The 19,843-nt window shown below is 31.8% G+C and overlaps 2 protein-coding genes across 2 annotated transcripts; one reads left to right on the top strand and one right to left on the bottom strand.

Moving 5' to 3' along the window:
- Positions 1–3,408: 3,408 nt before the first annotated feature.
- On the bottom strand, positions 3,409–6,640 carry LOC111698539 (fatty acid-binding protein, adipocyte). The gene is made up of 6 exons (XM_023468892.1): positions 6,538–6,640; positions 5,835–5,889; positions 5,112–5,162; positions 4,247–4,359; positions 3,639–3,745; positions 3,409–3,563 (listed from the first exon to the last, which is right to left on the bottom strand). Exons 2-6 carry the CDS (start codon positions 5,886–5,888, stop codon positions 3,421–3,423), a joined length of 468 nt encoding a protein of 155 aa, XP_023324660.1. The 5' UTR covers position 5,889; positions 6,538–6,640; the 3' UTR covers positions 3,409–3,420.
- Positions 6,641–15,414: 8,774 nt separating this feature from the next.
- LOC111698529 (uncharacterized) lies at positions 15,415–18,674 on the top strand. Its single transcript, XM_023468884.1, has 4 exons — positions 15,415–15,526; positions 17,574–17,645; positions 18,259–18,296; positions 18,366–18,674. The coding sequence occupies exons 1-4, from the start codon at positions 15,415–15,417 to the stop codon at positions 18,543–18,545; spliced, it is 402 nt and encodes a 133-aa protein (XP_023324652.1). The 3' UTR covers positions 18,546–18,674.
- Positions 18,675–19,843: the final 1,169 nt, after the last annotated feature.

Genomic DNA, 19,843 nt, shown 5'->3' with positions numbered 1-19,843 from the left:
TGCCTTTAACTTTACAAACGATGATTTTCCGTTATAACTATAAATCAAATGATGTTTTTATTCACTTAATTCATTATAAAGTTTAAAAATTCGAAATTGAAATGGATAGTCTAGGGAACATACTGAATTAATGTACTCTACTGCATATAATTTGTGAACATTTACATGATTTGTACACTTTGAACTCCCTTTCAGGCTGAAAGGGACTGAAAAAATTCATACCGAAAGATTCTTTTAGTTCCTCTCTATATATTCTATTCTCTATGGTTAAATCGTTATATTGAGTGCAAAGGTGAAAAATATAATTTGCAATTTTGTATTACGACGGACGGAAAAACTTAGTTTATCAAAGGAGAGCAACGAACGGTTATTCCGGGTTACCCTGAAAGTATTAATCCTTAGAGACTACTTTAAGGAATGTATACCGCCTGTTTCATGTGGGATTTATACCGTCTGTTTCATGTGGAATTTATACCATCTGTTTCATGTGGAATTTATACCATCTGTTTCATGTGGAATTTATACCGTCTGTTCCCTAAGGAAATTATACCGCCTGTTTCATGTGAAATTTATACCGTCTGTTTCCTAAGGAATTTATACCGCCTGTTTCCTAAGGAATTTATACCGTCTGTTTCCTAAGGAATTTATACCATCTGTTTCCTTAGTAATTTATACCGCCTGTTTCCTAAGAAATTTATACCGCCTGTTTCCTAAGAAATTTATACCGCCTGTTTCCTATGGAATTTATACCGTCTGTTTTCTATGGAATTTATACTGTCTGTTTCCTAAGGAATTCATACCGCCTGTTTCATGTGGAATTTATACCGTCTGTTTCCTAAGGAATTTATACTTCCTGTTTCATGTGGAATTTATACCGCCTGTTTCCTATGGAATTTATACCGTCTGTTTCCTAAGGAATTTATACCGCCTGTTTCATGTGGAATTTATACCGTCTGTTTCCTAAGGAATTTATACCGCCTGTTGGAATTTATACCGTCTGTTTCCTAAGGAATTTATACCGCCTGTTTTATGTGGAATTTATACCGTCTGTTTCCTAAGGAATTTATACCGCCTGTTTCATGTGGAATTTATACCGTCTGTTTCCTAAGGAATTTATACCGCCTGTTTTATGTGGAATTTATACCGTCTGTTTCCTAAGGAATTTATATCGCCTCTTTCCTAAGGAATTTATACCGTCTGTTTCATGTGGAATTTATACCGTCTGTTTCCTAAGGAATTTATACCATCTGTTTCATGTGGAATTTATACCGTCTGTTTCCTAAGGAATTTATACCGCCTGTTTCATGTGGAATTTATACCGTCTGTTTCCTATGGAATTTATACCGCCTGTTTCCTAAGGAATTTATACCGCTTGTTTCCTATGGAATTTATACCGTCTGTTTCCTAAAGAATTTATACCGTCTGTTTCCTAAGGAATTTATATCGTCTGTTTCATAAGGAATTTATACCGTCTGTTTCCTATGGAATTTATACCGTCTGTTTCCTAAAGAATTTATACCGTCTGTTTCCTAAGGAATTTATACCGTCTGTTTCCTAAGGAATTTATACCGTCTGTTTCCTTATACTAATGAATCCGTACAACATGAACGTAATTATATCTGAACTTAACTTTTGGATTGTAATATTAGACGAGTTTTAGTTCGTATTTAGAGTAGCATCCTATGTGGCTTATTAACCATGTAGGAGATTTCTGAACAATTTGTATAGGTATTTTGAAGTCCTCTTACACCATTTCCACTTTAATTCGCCAATTTGTCAAATCAATATTGATTTGTGTTTTAGATATGCACTATATTTGATTATAATACTACAACACTAAAAGCCATTTAACATTTGTTCTACCTATTAGGCAGGCTATTAAAACAATAAAGTTTACACAAATATAATAATGATGACACAGATTCTACAAACGTCAATCTAAAGTAAACTGTCCGTAGGTTTGAAACATGTTTTAAAGGCTATGTAAGGTAGTTGAACTGAGTATGCAGTGTTGTGGATTCATTTGAGACATATTAAATTTTTTAAAGATCTGTAAATCCTGAGTTTGAGCGAAAATTCGACGTTCAAAACTCCTTTGGGGGTGGATACGTTTTCAGAATTAGTTTTTTTAAATTATCAAATAACAACAACGAAAAATAAAGTAATAATAATACAGTTATCTAATTGGATGGTTAGGAACATATTTCTCAAAAGAAATTTGTCGATAAATCAACGCTCAAATCAATTATTTCGTTTTCATAATTATATTGAATTTCTAATTTTCTTTGAATTTATTCGCAGATTTCTTCAAATTCTTCAAATGTCGTCTTTTCAATAATAATTCTAGAAAATCTGCGAAAATCTTTGTGAATAATGAAAAACCAGAATAATGAGATAATAGAAACTAATAATTGAACAAGATTACTTATTTTCGATGAAAAGATTAATTTTTATTTTCTCAACATGTTCCTATACATGACGTCTCTAGTTTATTGTAGAACTTTTTTACATTTAATGTCGACGTTATTTAATAACTTAAAAAAACTAATTCTGAAAACGCATCCACCCCCAAAGGAGTTTTGAACATCGAATTTGCGCTCAAACTCAGGATTTACAGATCTTTAAAACGTTTAATATGTCTCAAATGAATCCGAAAGAAGCTTTCCACAACACTGCATACTCAGTTCAACTACCTTACATAGCCGTGCCCTTTAAATAACTCCTCTTATTTTCGCAATTGAGAAGTGCAAAAATGTTTTCAATAGAAATCATGTTTTTTAGACCTTTGGTTCCACAAAAATCTGAGAAATTTTGCAGGTTTCAAAATTGTTTATTCTTAACAGATAGCTTTCCTTACACTAGGCAACATTTTGACGGCCCGCAGAAGTTTAAAGCAAAACATGTTAATCAACACTGGCAAGAGGAATTAAAAAAAAACTAAAAAACTAATTTCAAAAGAAGAAAACATCTTTTATTTCGAAAATTTTGATAATTTTAAGCATAAAAGTAACAAAAAAGAAAGTTGCATAGTTTAACAAGCATTGTTTAAAGCTGGCATTTAACACGTATTCACAATATGTACTGCACCGTACTGCGCTGCACTAATTGATTGTTATATGTTGTATTCTGCTATAATATTCTCTGATGTACTGTACTGAACAGTCATGTGCTGAAATGTACTGTACTATACTGTACTGTACTGTACTGTACTGTACTGTATTGTACTGTATTGTAATGTACTGTACTGTACTGTACTGTACTGTACTGTACTGTACTGTACTTTACTGTACTTTACTGTACCGTACTGTACAAAAGAACGCTATACTGCACCGTAATATACTGTACTGTATTGCATAATATGAGTTTCACAGTTTGTAGCAAACAACAAGTAAATCACGTGTTTAGTCATTCGTCACGTGTTTAGTTGATTCTCTTGAACACTCTGACACTGGTCACGTTGTCTACAATGAGCCTGTTGATCATTGTATCACCGTTTATCTCTCTCACAATCGTTGTGCTCTTCTGACCCCCACTCCCTCGCTGGTTTAGGGTCAACACATTACCTGACACATTAATATTATTATTATTATTATTATTATTATTAATTTTATTATTATTATTATTATTATTATTATTACCGGAGCGTGTAGCGACTGTTGTAACTTTTCTACCATCTGAAGTGTTTTCAACGAAAGGCTGCTGAAGCCGGAACGAAATCTCAGAATTTCTTAGGGGTGTCAAAGTCCTTAAAAAATACAACATCAGAAAAAGCAATAGCTATCAGTTAATAATAAAAATAAATTACTTTACTACATATATAATATTTCCCTATTCAATGTAGCAATACTTAGTTGGGAACCTGACTTTGCCTGGAAACAAAAGTTTCTCTATTCAAGTCATCCCACTCAATTTAGGATTTTTTATACCAAGCCAAGGACATTTCCGTGGTTCTAACGATTTAAAAAGCAAATCAGTCAATGGTTTTCAAATTATGATCGGATGTACAAACAGACAAACAGAAATAACTACTTTATTATATATTCAGTCATCGTCATATATATCGATACAATGAAGACGACTTTCTATTTGAATTATGATTTATAAAAGCAAGCCTTAAAAAAATGGAAAAAAGGGAAGCTGTAAATTAGCAAAGATTATTTCAATGTTTACTTTTAAACTTGTAAATTGAAAAATAAACGTCGTCTTCATGGTATTGATGGAAACGCCGACCAAACATATTTATTACCTAACAGTATATCTCCCTGAAGAATCAATCTCAATAACATTAGTTGGAACTATTCCTGCAGCTATACTACGCACTAATCCGTTCACACCCAGAGCTTGCAGATAGTCATCAAACTAAACAAAAAGTCGAACTTAAAACATATAAAAACATTAATTTGCCCCTCCTCCCCCACCCCTTAGAGACATGCAATTGGAGTGTCCCACATCATATTGGGGTTTGCCATTTTCTTTTGTGCGCAAATGCCAAGTAAAATTCCAAAACAGAGAGAGGGGATTGAATTTTGTAGATCCAGAAAAATAATTAAATTAGTATTTATTTAGGGTTAGGTTATGTTAAGACACTTTCTGGGCCGAGCGCTGCGGCTAGGACAGGCTAGGGGGCCGAGCGCTGCGGCCACGGGTTAGGTTAAGTTCTGACACTTTCTGGGCCTAACTCTGCGGCCACACCAGCTGCCAGTCTCTACGAATGCATCCCACAGATGTTATTATCTACAAAATTCAATCCCCCTCTCTCTGTTTTGGAATTTTACGGGGCATTTGCGCACAACAGAAAATGGCAAATGCCCATCATATTGGATAGAGCATAGCTTGAGATTTTTAAGAAATTTTAAAATAAGTTCGCGTAAAAGCTTGGACATAATCCAATATCATTAGAGACGCTTTGTATATAAAATTCCGGCCCTGGAAAAAAACGATTTATTTACTTAAAATTATTCTATGTATAAAAGTTATAAAATTGGAATAACGACAAGAAATTTTCTAGTTTAGAACATTTTTTTTTGACATTTTCATCAAATTTAATCAATTTCTAAAATCTTAATTGGGGGTCAATTAAGCACTTTATGTTGATACAAAAAGATACAAACCCTATCAGATGAGACCATCCTGTAAGTCCCAGGCAATGGGTCTCTCTGTGCCTGGAAATTCAAAACATTATATTTCTAAAACTCTTTTTCTTACAATTAAAATTTTATAATATAAATTAGTTGAAGCATTTGTTTTTCTTGTAATATCTAAATAATTTTATTTGCTATGAAACCCAAAAAATCATTTTTGAAAAATTAATCAAACATAGAATGTCACTGCTTTAAAATCGAACCAAAATGCTGCATTTTTGTGACTTAATACCAAATCATATTTTTCTTGAACTGTAATGAGAAATGAGAACATTTTTACTAGATCTACATTTGCCTTAAAAGTAAATTCCTATTTTATATTTGAAGACGTCCTTTTGAATTTTTTCGGCCGAATTTTGGCTTAATTATTTTTTATTTATAAGTATTTAGATGTCTGTAAAATAATGTATAAATAGTAATATGTATTTCGTTGGTTAGATTTGGATCGTATTTTGTCTTTATTTTCTGTCAGGGGCCAATAACAGGAATTCTTTGTTTTTCTTACATTTTGCAAAAAGCGATAATTTTTTTGGAAACAAATATTAAAGTTTTCTAAAATCAAATCTTAACTTCTAACAGTTAGGAAGTCTTGGAAGTTTAACAACACTATCCGCGAGGTTAATCAAGTTCAAATTTTCGGTTTAATCAAAGAACATGAACATTTTTGAAAATATATACTTTGCTATGTTTTACCTCAATTGCTAGAATGCAGGAACAGAGTGCAAGTGAGAGAACAACTGACTTCATTCTAAAAAAAAATATTTTTAAAAATGTAAAAAATTGAATTTTTTAAACTGTGGGTATGAATGCTCAAATAACATGTAAGCGACTGTAAGTAAATAGAGACTAAAATTTTATTTTGTCAACAGTTTATAAGATCGTGTTACACAGATGATTCGAAAGTTGCAATAGTTTTGTCATTTGCTTCCTTAAACTGACACTAAAAACAAATGTGTGTTTTTTTTTGTTAAAAATGAACATGTTTTATAGCAGTAGGATTTATAGTGGTTAGTCATGTATATCTACAAGAATTATATCTTTATATTGAATTAAAAGGTAAGATGCATGAGATTGGGAATCATAGCTATTACTGAGACATTTTTAATCTAATTTGTGCAAAAGAATTGTGATTTTAACACAAAATTTTCAGTTGTAATGTAAGTAAACAAAGCCATATCTATGGCCCATAATTAGTATTTTGAACGAGTATTGTCTCTATGATCTGAAAATTACGACTGATCTTAATGATGCCACCGCAGAGTTATGAACAAACATTCCTCGGAATACGGAAGTGAATATAAGGATGAATGGACCGATGAAACCTGTATCTGTCTACATGTGTATATAGGGATTTCCAAGCTCAATATTGCCGGATCAGGCGTTGAAATCTTCAAACCTGGATCAGGGGTTGAGAAGGAGATAGGTGAACGCAGGATGAAGGTCAGAATCCAACTGAAGAATATACTGACCAGACTTTATGTAAATACTGATCTTCTTACACACAGCAGGGAATCTTTAAAAGGAAGGAACAGGATCAATTGTATTTAGCTCTATTTGTAAAAGGCACATTTTTTCACATTTGTCTATAACAGAGAGAAAAATATTTTAGTTGATTTAAATCTATTTTGTTCATTTAGTTGATTAACCTTTTTGCAAACAAAAATATTTTTGTGGTACTTTGAGTTTTGTACTGCAGTAGCACTTTTTTCATCTTTTTCAGACTTTTGAGTTTTAACTTCACGTTCAAGGATGAGAAAGGCAAATTAGAAATTCAAAACATTTTTTGTTCTTCTCAATAACTCTTCAGTAAACGGAGATATGATTGAAAGCATATAAGAGTTGAATCTAATGTGCAGTTTACCTTAGTTTAACGTGAGACTAGTATATGATTGAAAACATGTAAGAGTTCAATCTAACGTGTAGTTTACTTTAGTTTAATGTGAGACGGGTATATGTTTGAAAACATGTAAGAGTTCAATCTAACGTGCAGTTTACCTTAATTTAACGTGAGCCGGGTATATGATTGAAAACATGTAGGAGTACAATTTAACGTGCAGTTTACTTTAGTTTAACGTGAGACGAGTATATGATTGAAAACATGTAAGAGTTCAATCTAACGTGCAGTTTACTTTAGTTTAACGTGAGACGGGTATATGATTAATAACTTGTTGTTTCAACACAAACCTCAGAAGAAGAAAAAAATCAAGATTTCTACATTTTTAAAAATATATTTTTAGTTCATGAGATTTATTTGATGATTCAAAACTGACTCAATGATTGCTTCTTCCTTTGAAACATTAATTAATCTAAATCATGAAATCTATTCAATCAATGTTTTCACTTTTTAAGATATTGTAAAATTAAATGCCGTTTTCCAGGGGCGTACGAGGGGGGGCACCCTTGGGGGGGGCTCTTTTCATATTACATCTGCTTGCATTTCCCTTCCTCCGGCAATCTACATTCTATATTGCACTCACCCGAACTAAAAGATTAAGAAAAGAAATAAAATATATTCTGATTCACGTCAATACCGTTCAAAGCTATGTCTGATCAAGTATTTTATTAAATACCCATGTTTCCCATTTTAAAAACTGATTATTTTTATTTGTGGTTTCTCTACAAAAGTGACTTGTGCATTTCTTGCTTCAGAAACGATGGAGAAATGAAGGTTTCAAAGGTACATCACTGCCACTATATAAAGGAGGGTCACTTGAAATTATGCATGTATTCCATTTAAGTATAATTACATCATATAAAAAAAAATACTTTTAAATCTCACTTTTGCCCTTAACTAAAAGAGTTTCATAAAAAAGCGTTAAACAATACTGGCTTCAGTGTAAATATATATTTGAAATCATAATTTATAAAACAATATGTATCGATTCTATGAAAATATAGATAGTTTTTTAGAAACGTTTCCATCTATATTTTTCATTCCTTGAAGCTCACACCACAGTATTAAAAGGGATTGTCTGATGAGTTCATAAATTACATAATTACATAAATAATTTTAACACTTGTAATATGGAAGTGTGTATATGATCGAATGGTTAAAAGTATCAATATTTTTTCAAAAAAGGGGTTTTTAAGGGGGGAGCACAATGTTGACGAGGGGGGAGGGGGCACAAAAAAATTTTTTGTACGCTCCGCGTAAAAATGTGCCCCCCCCCCCCTACAGAAATGCTCTCGTACGCCCCTGCTGAATGATGATTGATTGGTGGACAAATTGGGAAAATGGGGGATTTCAAGACGGGAATCCTGGGTTTAAATATTAACTCGTCGATTTCAAGACGGGAATCCTGGGTTTAAATATTAACTTGTCGATTTCAATACGGGAATCCTGGGTTTAAATATTAACTCGTCGATTTCAAGACGGGAATCCTGGGTTTAAATATTAACTCGTCGATTTCGTCGAGTTAAATATTTAACTCTAGAGTTAAAATTCAGGTTTAAATTAAGTCAGGAGTGGCATTTAAGTTGAAACTTAAAATTTAAGAATTTTTCGTTGTTTAGTTTTGGACTCTAAAGAAAATATATCCGAAGAAAAAAAAAGCCTTTTTCATAAAAAAGACTTTTCTTCTATAAATCTGCATATTGAATATTGCCCGGGGTGTTTTTTAATATCAAGCCACTTTTTTTCATGGTTCAAAACATCCTTTTACATTTTTTTTACCAAACAGGGATGTTTTTGTATAAAATCATACTGAAACCCGAAAAAAAGTCCTAGAAATAAAGTCTCAGAGACTTTTATTTCTAGGACTTTTTATTTCTAGAACTTTTTTCAACCGGACTTTTTAAGTGCTAAAATTTAGGACTTTCTTTTCGAAAACGTTTTTTCAGAGAACTTTATGATGGTTCCGTAATCTTGTCATACTTGACGGTTCCGTAATCTTGTCATACTTGACGGTTCCGTAATCTTGTTTTACTTGACGGTTCCGTAATAAAATAAACTGCATAAAATCAAAACTAAAGTAGCTACGAAATAACAAGGCTGGTTTTGTAATTTCTAAAATTTTAATTCAATATTTAAGTGTGACTTTCGAACTCGATCAAAAAGAAAGTTTGAAAAATTTAGGAAAAACTGAAAATGATTAACCCCTGATGCAACGCTCCGATCAATCTAAATGTTCACAAAATGTTTTTTTAAATTTTCAAGTCATCAAAATCTGTGAAACATATTCTTAAAATAAGAAAATCAAAAATTCTTTATTTAGAAAGAAAAAGAAAAAAAATTTAATAACGGATCCATTAAAACTCTCAACAGAGCCCTTGAGAAAACTATTTTTAAACCCTATTGTCATCCGCGGCCATCTTGGCATTTTATTTCATCAGATTTCACAGAAAAGACATTTAGATAGGACTGGAGATTTACGGGCTAACCCTTCAAGCAGGATGGGTGATGTGGGAGGGGTGGGGGTGGGGTATATAGAGTATAATCAAAGAGAATAGAATATATATTAGAGTAGAATTTAGAAAATCCCTCGATATGAATTTTGTCAGTCCCTTTCAGCCTGAAAGGGAGTTCAAAGTGTACAAATCATGTAAATGTTCACAAATTATATGCAGTAGAGTACATTAAAACAGTATGTTCCCTAGACTATCCATTTCAATTTCGAATTTTTCAAGCTGTTAAATTAACTTTATAAAATGAATTAGTTATAACGAAAAATCATCGTTTGTAAAGTGAAAGGCATAGAGTTTATGTGAAATGATCATTGGTCAATTATGAAACCAGCCTATTTCATAATTTGGTTTTCTTTTAATATTAATTTTAGATTTTTATAAAATGATGCTCCAGGGCCCAAAAGGTTATATAGCGCAAATATGTGAAGTACACCTGCAGTATGGAAACAGTACAACAAAATGGCCGTTTAACACATTTTTTTCTAGTAAACTCCACTCTAATATATATTCTATTCTCTATGAGTATAATCAACCTTTTTACAGCTTTTAATGTTATGTCACTTTTCAATGTTCCCAAAGTGTATCCACTATAATTTCAAGTCCTACTCCATTTATAAATTGGTACGTACTACGTCGGATTCGAAATTGAAACAAAAAGAATGATTTGAAACCAAAATAATTCAAAAAAAATTTAATAACAAAAAACTTATGTATGCTGCAAAAAGTGCATTTTGTTAGAATTTTTTACTAAAGACTATGTTTTTAAAAAGGTTTACCCTCTATTTAAGAACCATAATATTTGATCAATGTGATTAAGCTCAATTGCATTTTTTAATATTTATTTTAGTCATAGGTATTTTTATTGAATTATAAATTAACCCTAAATTGTATTCAATTTTAAAAATTTCAAGTTCTTCTATTCATTGACTCTCTTGATGAAATGTTTTCGTTAATAATTAATTAATATATCTGTAAAATATTGAGTTAGGACTTGGCATATATACATATTTTATATTTTTACAAAAAAATATTAAATCCTTGAATATTGTTCGGAAGAATGTTCGGTCTATACTTTGCTTGTCTAGGTGTTTGTGTGTATCAAATAAACGTCAAAACGGGCCCAAACCTTGTGTGGGACCCTCAGAATATATATAATATAGGTGGCAGCATTTGGTTTGGGAAGTGTTGGACTGTGGGGGTTATGCAGTACAATACATAAATGTCCAGATGTTCAGTAATCTTAGGGGGGATTTTGTAGATTCACTTTTCTTGTTATCTTTTTATCTTTACTTCAATTAATCAAACATGTATTTTCAAAACTGTTTCCGATAGTTTGATTCTTTACAAAATGTGAAACAGAAAACCAAAACAAAATGGAAATAATTGGGGTATTCTACAAGACTCACCCTCTCCATTATCTAGCTGTTCCTGTTGATGTGGATGGTGGGGAGGATGGAGACTGGGAACACCGTTGTAAATTAACTTTCGTCCGGAAGCGTATTTGTTGTCAAAATGTTTCGCACAGACAACACTAAATTTTCCCGGAGTCCAGAAACCTGGCCTTCCTGTGAAGTTACTCCACGTTTTTTTTTAACTTTTCATCTTCACAATGTCATACCAATACAGGTGCCACATGTTATTCTATAGTATATATATTCTGAGGTGGGACCTCACATGACCCCAGGGAAGGTTTATGGATAATTAAAATTTACAAAATTTTCCTCCAACAAAATTCGATTTTCATAAAATTTTGAAAATCCATGAATTATTTGTAAAATCCGCTAACATTTTTTTTATTGTTTTACAATGTATACAAAAAGATAATGCTAAGCGCCCTGAAAGCCTAGTATCTTAAAATTGGCTCTAAGGATGCAAAACTATCTCTGAACTACATGTTTATGGTTCGTAAAAGTCGAGTAAAATACGTACAAGTACAAAATTCACTTCAGAATGATTAACTCAAGGTTATAATGCAAGGAAAGTTATTTCAGAGGTGTATGCATCTTTTGTACTGCAGTGTACTGTCTCTTGGCGGTAATGTAAACACAAGATGGATGTCGAAGCCTGACATGGGATCAATCTTTCATATATAAAAACAATGAAATAGTCTGGTTATAGGAAACTATTGTGTGAATTATTTATCAAAATTTAATCCTTTTAACCTCCTTGGATACTAAACGAACACTGATGCATCAATTCTTATTTACAAATTCCGCCCAGAGAGAACTGGTTTTAATATGTACGCAGAGTATACGCAACTGCAATTAACTTTCCTTGCATTATAACCTTGGATTAACTAAAGTTTCTAACTGTCTAACTGTTGACATGACTGTTACTATGGAAACAAACACATGACCTTTAATGGATAATTATTAATTAAGGGGACTGTATGCGTAATGGCAAGTGGCCCTTCATACAAAGATGTCTGATTAATAACGGTAGTAACCTAGTTTTATAGCTTTGTTTGATCAAGTATGAATTTGATATAGAAGTTTATAACCTTGAAAAGTAATTATTATTTTTGGTTTCTACGACATAAAAGCATAAAGGAATTATTACAAATAACCTCTTTTAACCTAGAAAAAAACGACAATATTTTCCTAATTATTTATCAGATAAAGGTTTAAAAAGTATCCTTTTGAACCGAACATTGCCATGGCATGGAGTGTCATTTTAATTTACACATACAGTCCCTTTAACCCTAAACAGGATGGGGGGGGGGGGCGTTTGGTGCCCCTCCGTAGTTTTTTTTTGTCCTAACACTCTCATTTTTGACACTTTGCATGACCGTGACATTTTGTGACTTCTGATGAATAGTACTTCGAAGGATTTTTTGGTAAAAAATATTTTTTTTAATTTATAGGGTAGGGTACAGAGAGCAGAAAAAAGTCCGGTCAGTGAAAAAAAAATCTAAAATAGCCCATAACTTTTTTGTGACTAAAGTTACATATCTGGAAACCCTATATTTTTGAAAAGCCACACACTTTGATATTTTTTAAAACAAATTTTTTTTTCTCTTATTTTTTTACCCTTTTTTAGGCATTTTTTCAACCCTCCCTAGCACCCGAACTATTAAAGTTATCGGTCTAATTTTTTTTCTTTGAGCTGGCCTTGAAAAATTGGTATAGGAACATGCATTTCAACCCTATACCTATTCTCAAAGGCCTTTTTCTAGGGGGGGGGGCACCAAACGCTTCCCCCGGCTATACATAGATTCAGACCCCCCAGTCTTTATAGGGTTAATAATCAGGAAACGATATTTCTATAAACAAAATACAAAACAATCTTTTTTTTAATCGCCTCAATATGATATTTTACTTGCTTCAATATATCTATAAAAAAGATGACAAATTGAGGGACCTCCCATGGGCACAATGATCCCAAAGGTTTCAAGCTCTCACGTAAAAATGAATACATGAATGAAAATGAATACATGAGAGCTTCCTGAGTTAGGGAGGTAAAATCAATGACAAGGAGTTGCGACACTTTAAAGTCGGCCTAGTTGTTAACATTTTTGATGGAGTATGTGATGGAGAATTTATGGTGGGCTGCACAGTTTCAAGGTCATTTTAAGTATCTTTTAAAAACTTTAAATTCCCCTGCAATACAATTGTAATTTCCGAAAAAATTTTTACTGTTCTCATCTTTATGCGTTAAGTAAAAACAATTGGAACTACGACGTCACAAAGTCGTACAATTAATGTCGCATACTATACTTTTTTTTGGCCCTTCATATACAGCTTACACGTTTACATAAATACCAAACAGTAAATATGTAAGAGGAGTCTGTTACTGTCTGGTAAGCGATTATATCAATACAATGAAGACGACTTTTATTATAGTTTGAATGTTAACAAGGTTTTTTTTTGAATTAAAAGTTTACAATTAATCAAAGAGAAGCTTTTTAAATAGACAGCTTCTCTTAACTTGTATGTTTATGTGTATCCACTATCCATACTGTTAAACAGTTTGATATAAATTAAAATGAAAATCGAAAGTCGTCTTCACTTTAATGATATTATCGTCTGCCACTGTTGTTACAACTGTAAGTTTATATTAAATATAGTGTAAACAATAAACATGTAACTTTCTATCTCCTTTCCTATTCCTTTTATTTCTATTTTTTATATTTTTTTTTAGATTTGGGGGTAAATATTCCCACAACCTCTATTTTTGTAGGTTTTCAAATATTTTCTCCTTAAACACTTAATTTCGTATGTTTTTGTTATTTTAAATTATTGATTTTATAAATAAAGTAAAACTTTTGCTTTGTTACACATCAAATACATCTAAGTATTTGTATAATGTCGTTTGCCTATTCCATTGTTTTCTGGTTATCACTGCATTGAAAAGCGCTTAATCACTTTTTTGAGACCTCACAATAGGAAATAATAAAATTCCAAACTATAAAGATTGATTTATAATTTTAAAAATTTAATCAGACAAAACTTTTGGTGGCCCCGTTGTGAATCGGGCATTGACATCTCTGCATAGAGGGTACTTGAAGTTACAACATCCCATTTAAAGTATAAATACATATTCTAATTAGTGCGAAAGAAGTAGGAATACTTAGATTTCAGTAAAACTATGCTGACAAAAAAAAAAACATTATATAGAAATAATTTGTTTTTAGATGGTTATGTTGTCCTGTATAAATATGATGAAAAGGAGTGGTTTAAATATGTCATTATTCTACAATATATTGTAAAGTTTTCTTAAACAAAGTAAATAGAAATTTATGGTTTGGTGACTGTTTAAATATTCCCACCTAGTTACTAACAATACAAACGAATACACATTTGAAAGTTTAAGTTCAATAATGTGAAAACTTTTGTAAAAAGAGGATATATAGAATTTTGTATAAAGAGGATATATAGAATTTTGTATAAAGAGGATATATAGAATTTTGTATAAAGAGGATATATAGAATTTTGTATAAAGAGGATATATAGAATTTTCAAAATGATTATTGAGTTTAAACGAACACTTAAGGCAAACCATCTTTATTGTGTTTCAGCATAATCATTTATTTTTAAACCTAGCCTTCACATTTCAGCCTCAAAAGTTTTGGATTTGATTCCTAACCCTTTAAAAATAACGACCCAAAAACACTTCTTTAGCCTATGTCACCCCCAGGGTACCCATGGGGTTCCAAATAAAATAGGTTAATTTGGTCCTGCCGAATGTGCCATTCTTAAAAATATTGTTTATTTTCCATCTATTTCGTTCGTTTGCTCAGTGAACGATCGTTCAGTAAATCATCCGTGCAGTAAAATCGTTTGTTCAATAAAATAGATTGCTTCTCAAAAGTTTGTTGTGAAAAAATGGTTTGTTCAGTAAAAGACCTATCTTTTAAAATATTTTCTTCCAAAAATTTGGTCGTTCAGTAAAAAAACTATAGTTCTTTCAAGTTTGTTTCAAAGACTTCTGAACGATCCAAGTTGTTCGTTTTTTAAACGACACCATCGTTCAGGAACATTTTTGTATGCTCTGAAAATGTTGTTTGTTCACAAAAACAATTCTAGCTATAATAAACTTAAAAAATATAAGCATCGAATCATCATATACAATACAGGGTATCCCACGAAAGAGCTTTATCAATACAGGGTGTCCCACGAAACATGACAGTTGGTGAAAAGTTTAAAATGTCTTCTTCCATAATTTGTTAAGTTGTTAGATAACAAAGAGAAAAATAAAAGATATTATATGGTTGCAGTAATATTGTATTAAAATTAATTTCAAAATGGCTGTAATGAAAAATAAAAGATATTATATGGTTGCAGTAATATTGTATTAAAATTGATGCAATGTTTCGCGGGACACCCTGTATATAGATTGAAAAAGAACTAAGAAAAGATGTATTGTAAAGATGGTGTTTACTGCTGTCTGTGTAGGGATAACTCTTAAGCAAGGATACAACACAGCGTGCAAGTTTGCTGGAACACCAATGTCAACTCAGATGAATGAAATCCCACTGCAAGGTAATTTTTTCATTAAAACTTCTTTACATTAGCGACGCACACGTTCAGCTTTTTTCATTTCGTTCATTCATCATGAACGACTTATTTCGGTTTTTTTTTCAATCGTTTAAAAAATTATTGTTTGCTCTCAAAATGATTGTACATTTTACAACTATTTCGTTTGTTTTATCAATTACCAATCGTTAAGTAAAATCGTTAGTCCAGTAAAATCGTTCGTTCAGTAAAATTGTTTGTTTAGTAAAATCGTTAATTCAGTAAAAAATTTTGTTTAGTAAAATCGTTCGTTCAGTAAACTGTTCGGTAAATAAATTTGTTCGCTCAGTAAAAAAAACTCTTGTTTTTTCACACTCTTTTGAAAGTTCGTTCAAACAACTTAAAATCTTTAAATACTTGTTTTCGTTTATTTTTAAAGAACGACACGAACGTTCTCAAAAATGTTGTTCGTTCTCAAAAATACCCATTTCTACTTGCACTTCCCATACCAGAACTATTACGCTTTTCAACAAGAATTATTTAAAAACATCTATTATATTTGTCTCAACTACATTCCGGGAGATAGATAAGTCCGTTTCAATTTAATAATTGCAACATTAAGTATGGACAAAATTTATGATAAAAATTAGAGATGGGCACATTCTTTTTTTTTGATTCAATCATTTGACCCATTTTGTTCGCTTTTTGTCAGTCATTCAGTAAGATTTTTAATTGTTTCTTTAGCTGAACCATTGTTTATTTTCGTTCTATTTTGTTCGCTTTTTAACAGAACGTTTGATCAGAGACATTGTTTGTTCAGTAATATCGTTTGTTAATTAAAATCGTTCATTCGGTAAAAAGCTAAGATAGACCAGGGATAAATTAGATCATGTTAGGCTGTGTTTCCGAAAAAAGTCTACAACAAGTTTTTTAATTGTTTGTTCATCGTCTGACTGAAATAAAATGCAAAGGCTCGTTTACAATTTTAAACCGTTCGTTTAGAAAAACGATTATTTATCATTTCTGTGAACATTACAATTTGTTTGTTCATCGTTCCCTAATTTTTCTAAATGACACCAGCGTTCATAAAAAAAAAATTCGTTGAAATTTTGTTCGTATTTAAATGTTTTTTTTCCCACTCACTAAATGATGCCTTTCTCTAGTAAAAAGACAGCTGAGGAAATGAACAATCTTCGTTTTTACTTAAGGAATTGATTCTTTGTCACAAACTCTGATTTTCAATAACTATATCTATGGAACCGAAGGTCTCAGAACCTAAATTTTTTAGACAATTAATTCTTTTAGATCAAATAATCTTCATTTAAAATAAAAAAGGTTTACACCACCAGGTTGCAAGGATATAAGGTTCAGCAAATTTGATTTTGTGGCAACATTTGGCTTTTGAAAAACACCACAGATGATTTAAATATCCTCATCCAATACTCAAGTTTATTTGGACACACTGCCACTGCATATGATATCTATTTTATGGTGTGTTTATATTTAATATGTGCCTCAAGCAATTTGCACATGCATTTCCTGCAAATGCAAAACATTACGTAGAATCCATAATTACTTGTACGTCCTTATAACTAAACTAGCTGTAGGGCCTGGTCCGGCGTTGCCCGTGAAAAAAAATATTTTGAAAAAAAATATATTTTAGCCTATAACATCCCCAGGCTACCCATGAGTGTCCACAAAAAAATTCAGCCCATTCGGTTTTGTAGTTTGGCCGGCCAGAGGGGACATTTGTATATGATTAGTCACAAAATACCCCTTGTCTTGGAAATTCAAAAATGTGGTCTGCCTTTTTTGTGCTCTCAATATGTTAGATGTGTTCAATTTTAATCATATTTCAACAATTTTGGTTTTATTTAAAAAATTGAAATCTGAACGCAATTATCAATATCATTGGTTTTAATAAAAGTACAAAAAAGACAGACCACATTTTGAAAATCCCGTTGTTGTTATTGTTTTAAGAATCATGCAAGTGATAGAAGGTTGACGACTGAATGTCTCAAATACTTTCTACTGTCATGTTCCGTGGGACAACCTGTATAATATTTATGTTTAGAAGCTGCACCAGACCTAAAGCTTTCTATCTGCAAGAAATTGAATATAAAGTCAGAATTAGAAGAATCACTGGGTAGGTGGAGTTTTTATCTAATCATCGTAAAAATGTCTAAATGTATTTTATGAGGGGGGGGGGGCGGGGGTAGTTAATTAAATTTTTATGTAAATCTAAATATTGCTTAAAACTCCTAGATTTATATAAATCAGTGATCTCGGTTGGTCTGTCGGTTTGGATGTTTGATCCTAACCCTTGAACCCTTGATTAAGTAACTTTATCACCCTACAATGAGACAAATTAGGTATAAAATTTAATAGCAGGGTGAAAAAGTTACTTTTTCGCCCTGTTATAAGGCGATAAAGTTACTTAATCACCCTGTTGTAGGGTGATTACGTAACTTTATTACCCTACAATGAGACAAATTAGTTATAAAATTTAATGGCAGGGTGAAAAAGTTACTTTTTCGCACTGTTGTAGAGCGATAAAGTCACTTAATCACCCTACAACGGGAAATATTAGGTGTGATAAATTCCATCAAAATTGAATAAAAAACTAAATAATGCTTGTACAATTTACAGTGTAAAGAAATGAAAAAAATAAACAAATAAAGAATGACTTTAAGTGTTAAATATAAAGTATGAAAAGGTTATACATACAATCGACTTTGACTGATTATTGTTTACCTAAGGACCAAATGTTAGCTTGCCCTGCCCAAATGTACACAAGGTATTTCACAAAAAAACTCAGACATAAGCAAATAAAGAATTAATTAGCAAAAACAAACTTTTTTTTTAGGAGAATACTTGTAAAACTGCTGAACCATTTAATGCAACCTCTCTTGAATCCTTTCTAGTTCAGTCCGGTAGGTTCTGGAATATTTCAGAACTTCTGGAAGGATTTGATGGGATACAATTAGAGGGTTCTTCATGGATTTCACAGATTGAGAATTCATCATTTGAATCAGGGTTCAGGTAAAATAGAATCTGATTAGGATCAAACTTATGTATATATATCTGTTAGCTATAGTAGGAAGAACGATCATTTAATGCAGGATCATAACACTGTACAGTTTACTAATATCATGTACAAAAAAGATATAATCCAATACTGTTCTGGAAAAGCTTATTCTGGTTTTGGATCAGGAAATTTCAGGAGGCAGCCATGAATCCTCCTTCCCCCAACTATTCTTTTAGCGTGAACATGATTTAAAAATATTGATAGGGTCATTTGTTACCTCTGTTTATATGGCTGTTTAACTCTGTTCTTCTGCACATCCATATTTCAACTGACAATTTGTGCAAAAGGAATGAAAGACACCTTTTCTACTGGTTTAATTACATGAATAGGAACAACTTCACATGTTTTAAAAATGTTTCTGAGATTAGACATGACACAAACAAAAGTTTTATGATTTAAGTCCAATAATAATTTAAGCATGAAAATGTATCCGTATGTTGGGGATGATACTTTGCTTTGTTTTACTTGGAATCAAGATGTGTCAAACTTTTATAGACTTAGAATTAATCCCACTAAAAATGCAGGTAGTAGGTTTTTAGTTTATAGAAAATTATATAATCTGTATACAAATTTAATAAATATGAGCAGCGTCTTAAATCCGCCAAATACTGCTTTCAATTGAGCGCTGGCTTAAATCTTAAAAAAGTGAATACAATTTTAAGTGGAACCAACCATGTATTTGAGCTGGGTCTCAAATTTAAGCCGTGGCTCAATACTTTAAAGTAAGCCTCTGAAGTAATTTTATAATCTAGAGCAATTGTATATGTATGTGCACAAAAGAGGAAATTTAATGACAGAAATGAGAAATTCACTCACTAAGATACATCATGTTGACCATATAGTTGAAGCTAGTCTTCAAATTGATGTCCACAAACGTATTTCTACAAGTGCAACAAAATGTTCAGAATTGTCAGAAACCTTTGATTCTTGTGTAGAAAGTATGATCTATCAACGTCATCAAGATAAGTGTGTGTTCCCATTTTGGAATCAAATTCAGAGTAGTGCAGTCTGTAATGTCTCTGGAAACAATCAACTGTCTTTGAACATTTTTCAAACAAGTTATCATAAATGTGTACCACCCTGCATCCAGGTCAAAGTAGAAATAAGTAATAATCCAATAAATTGGTTTTCCTTCTTGCTGATGCCAAGATTGAGATTAAAAGATGTTATCCCGGGGTATTACATGAGCATTCCAGCTTCAATTCTCAAATCCGAGATGCAAGAAAGTTACTCTGCAATATCATTCATTGCTGAGT

Source organism: Eurytemora carolleeae, unplaced genomic scaffold (genome assembly GCF_000591075.1).
Source record: "Eurytemora carolleeae unplaced genomic scaffold, Eaff_2.0 scaffold33, whole genome shotgun sequence".
NCBI lineage: Eukaryota > Metazoa > Arthropoda > Copepoda > Calanoida > Temoridae > Eurytemora > Eurytemora carolleeae.
The sequence above is the reverse complement of the archived record's forward strand: the minus strand, read 5'-3'. Positions and strand labels throughout refer to the sequence as shown.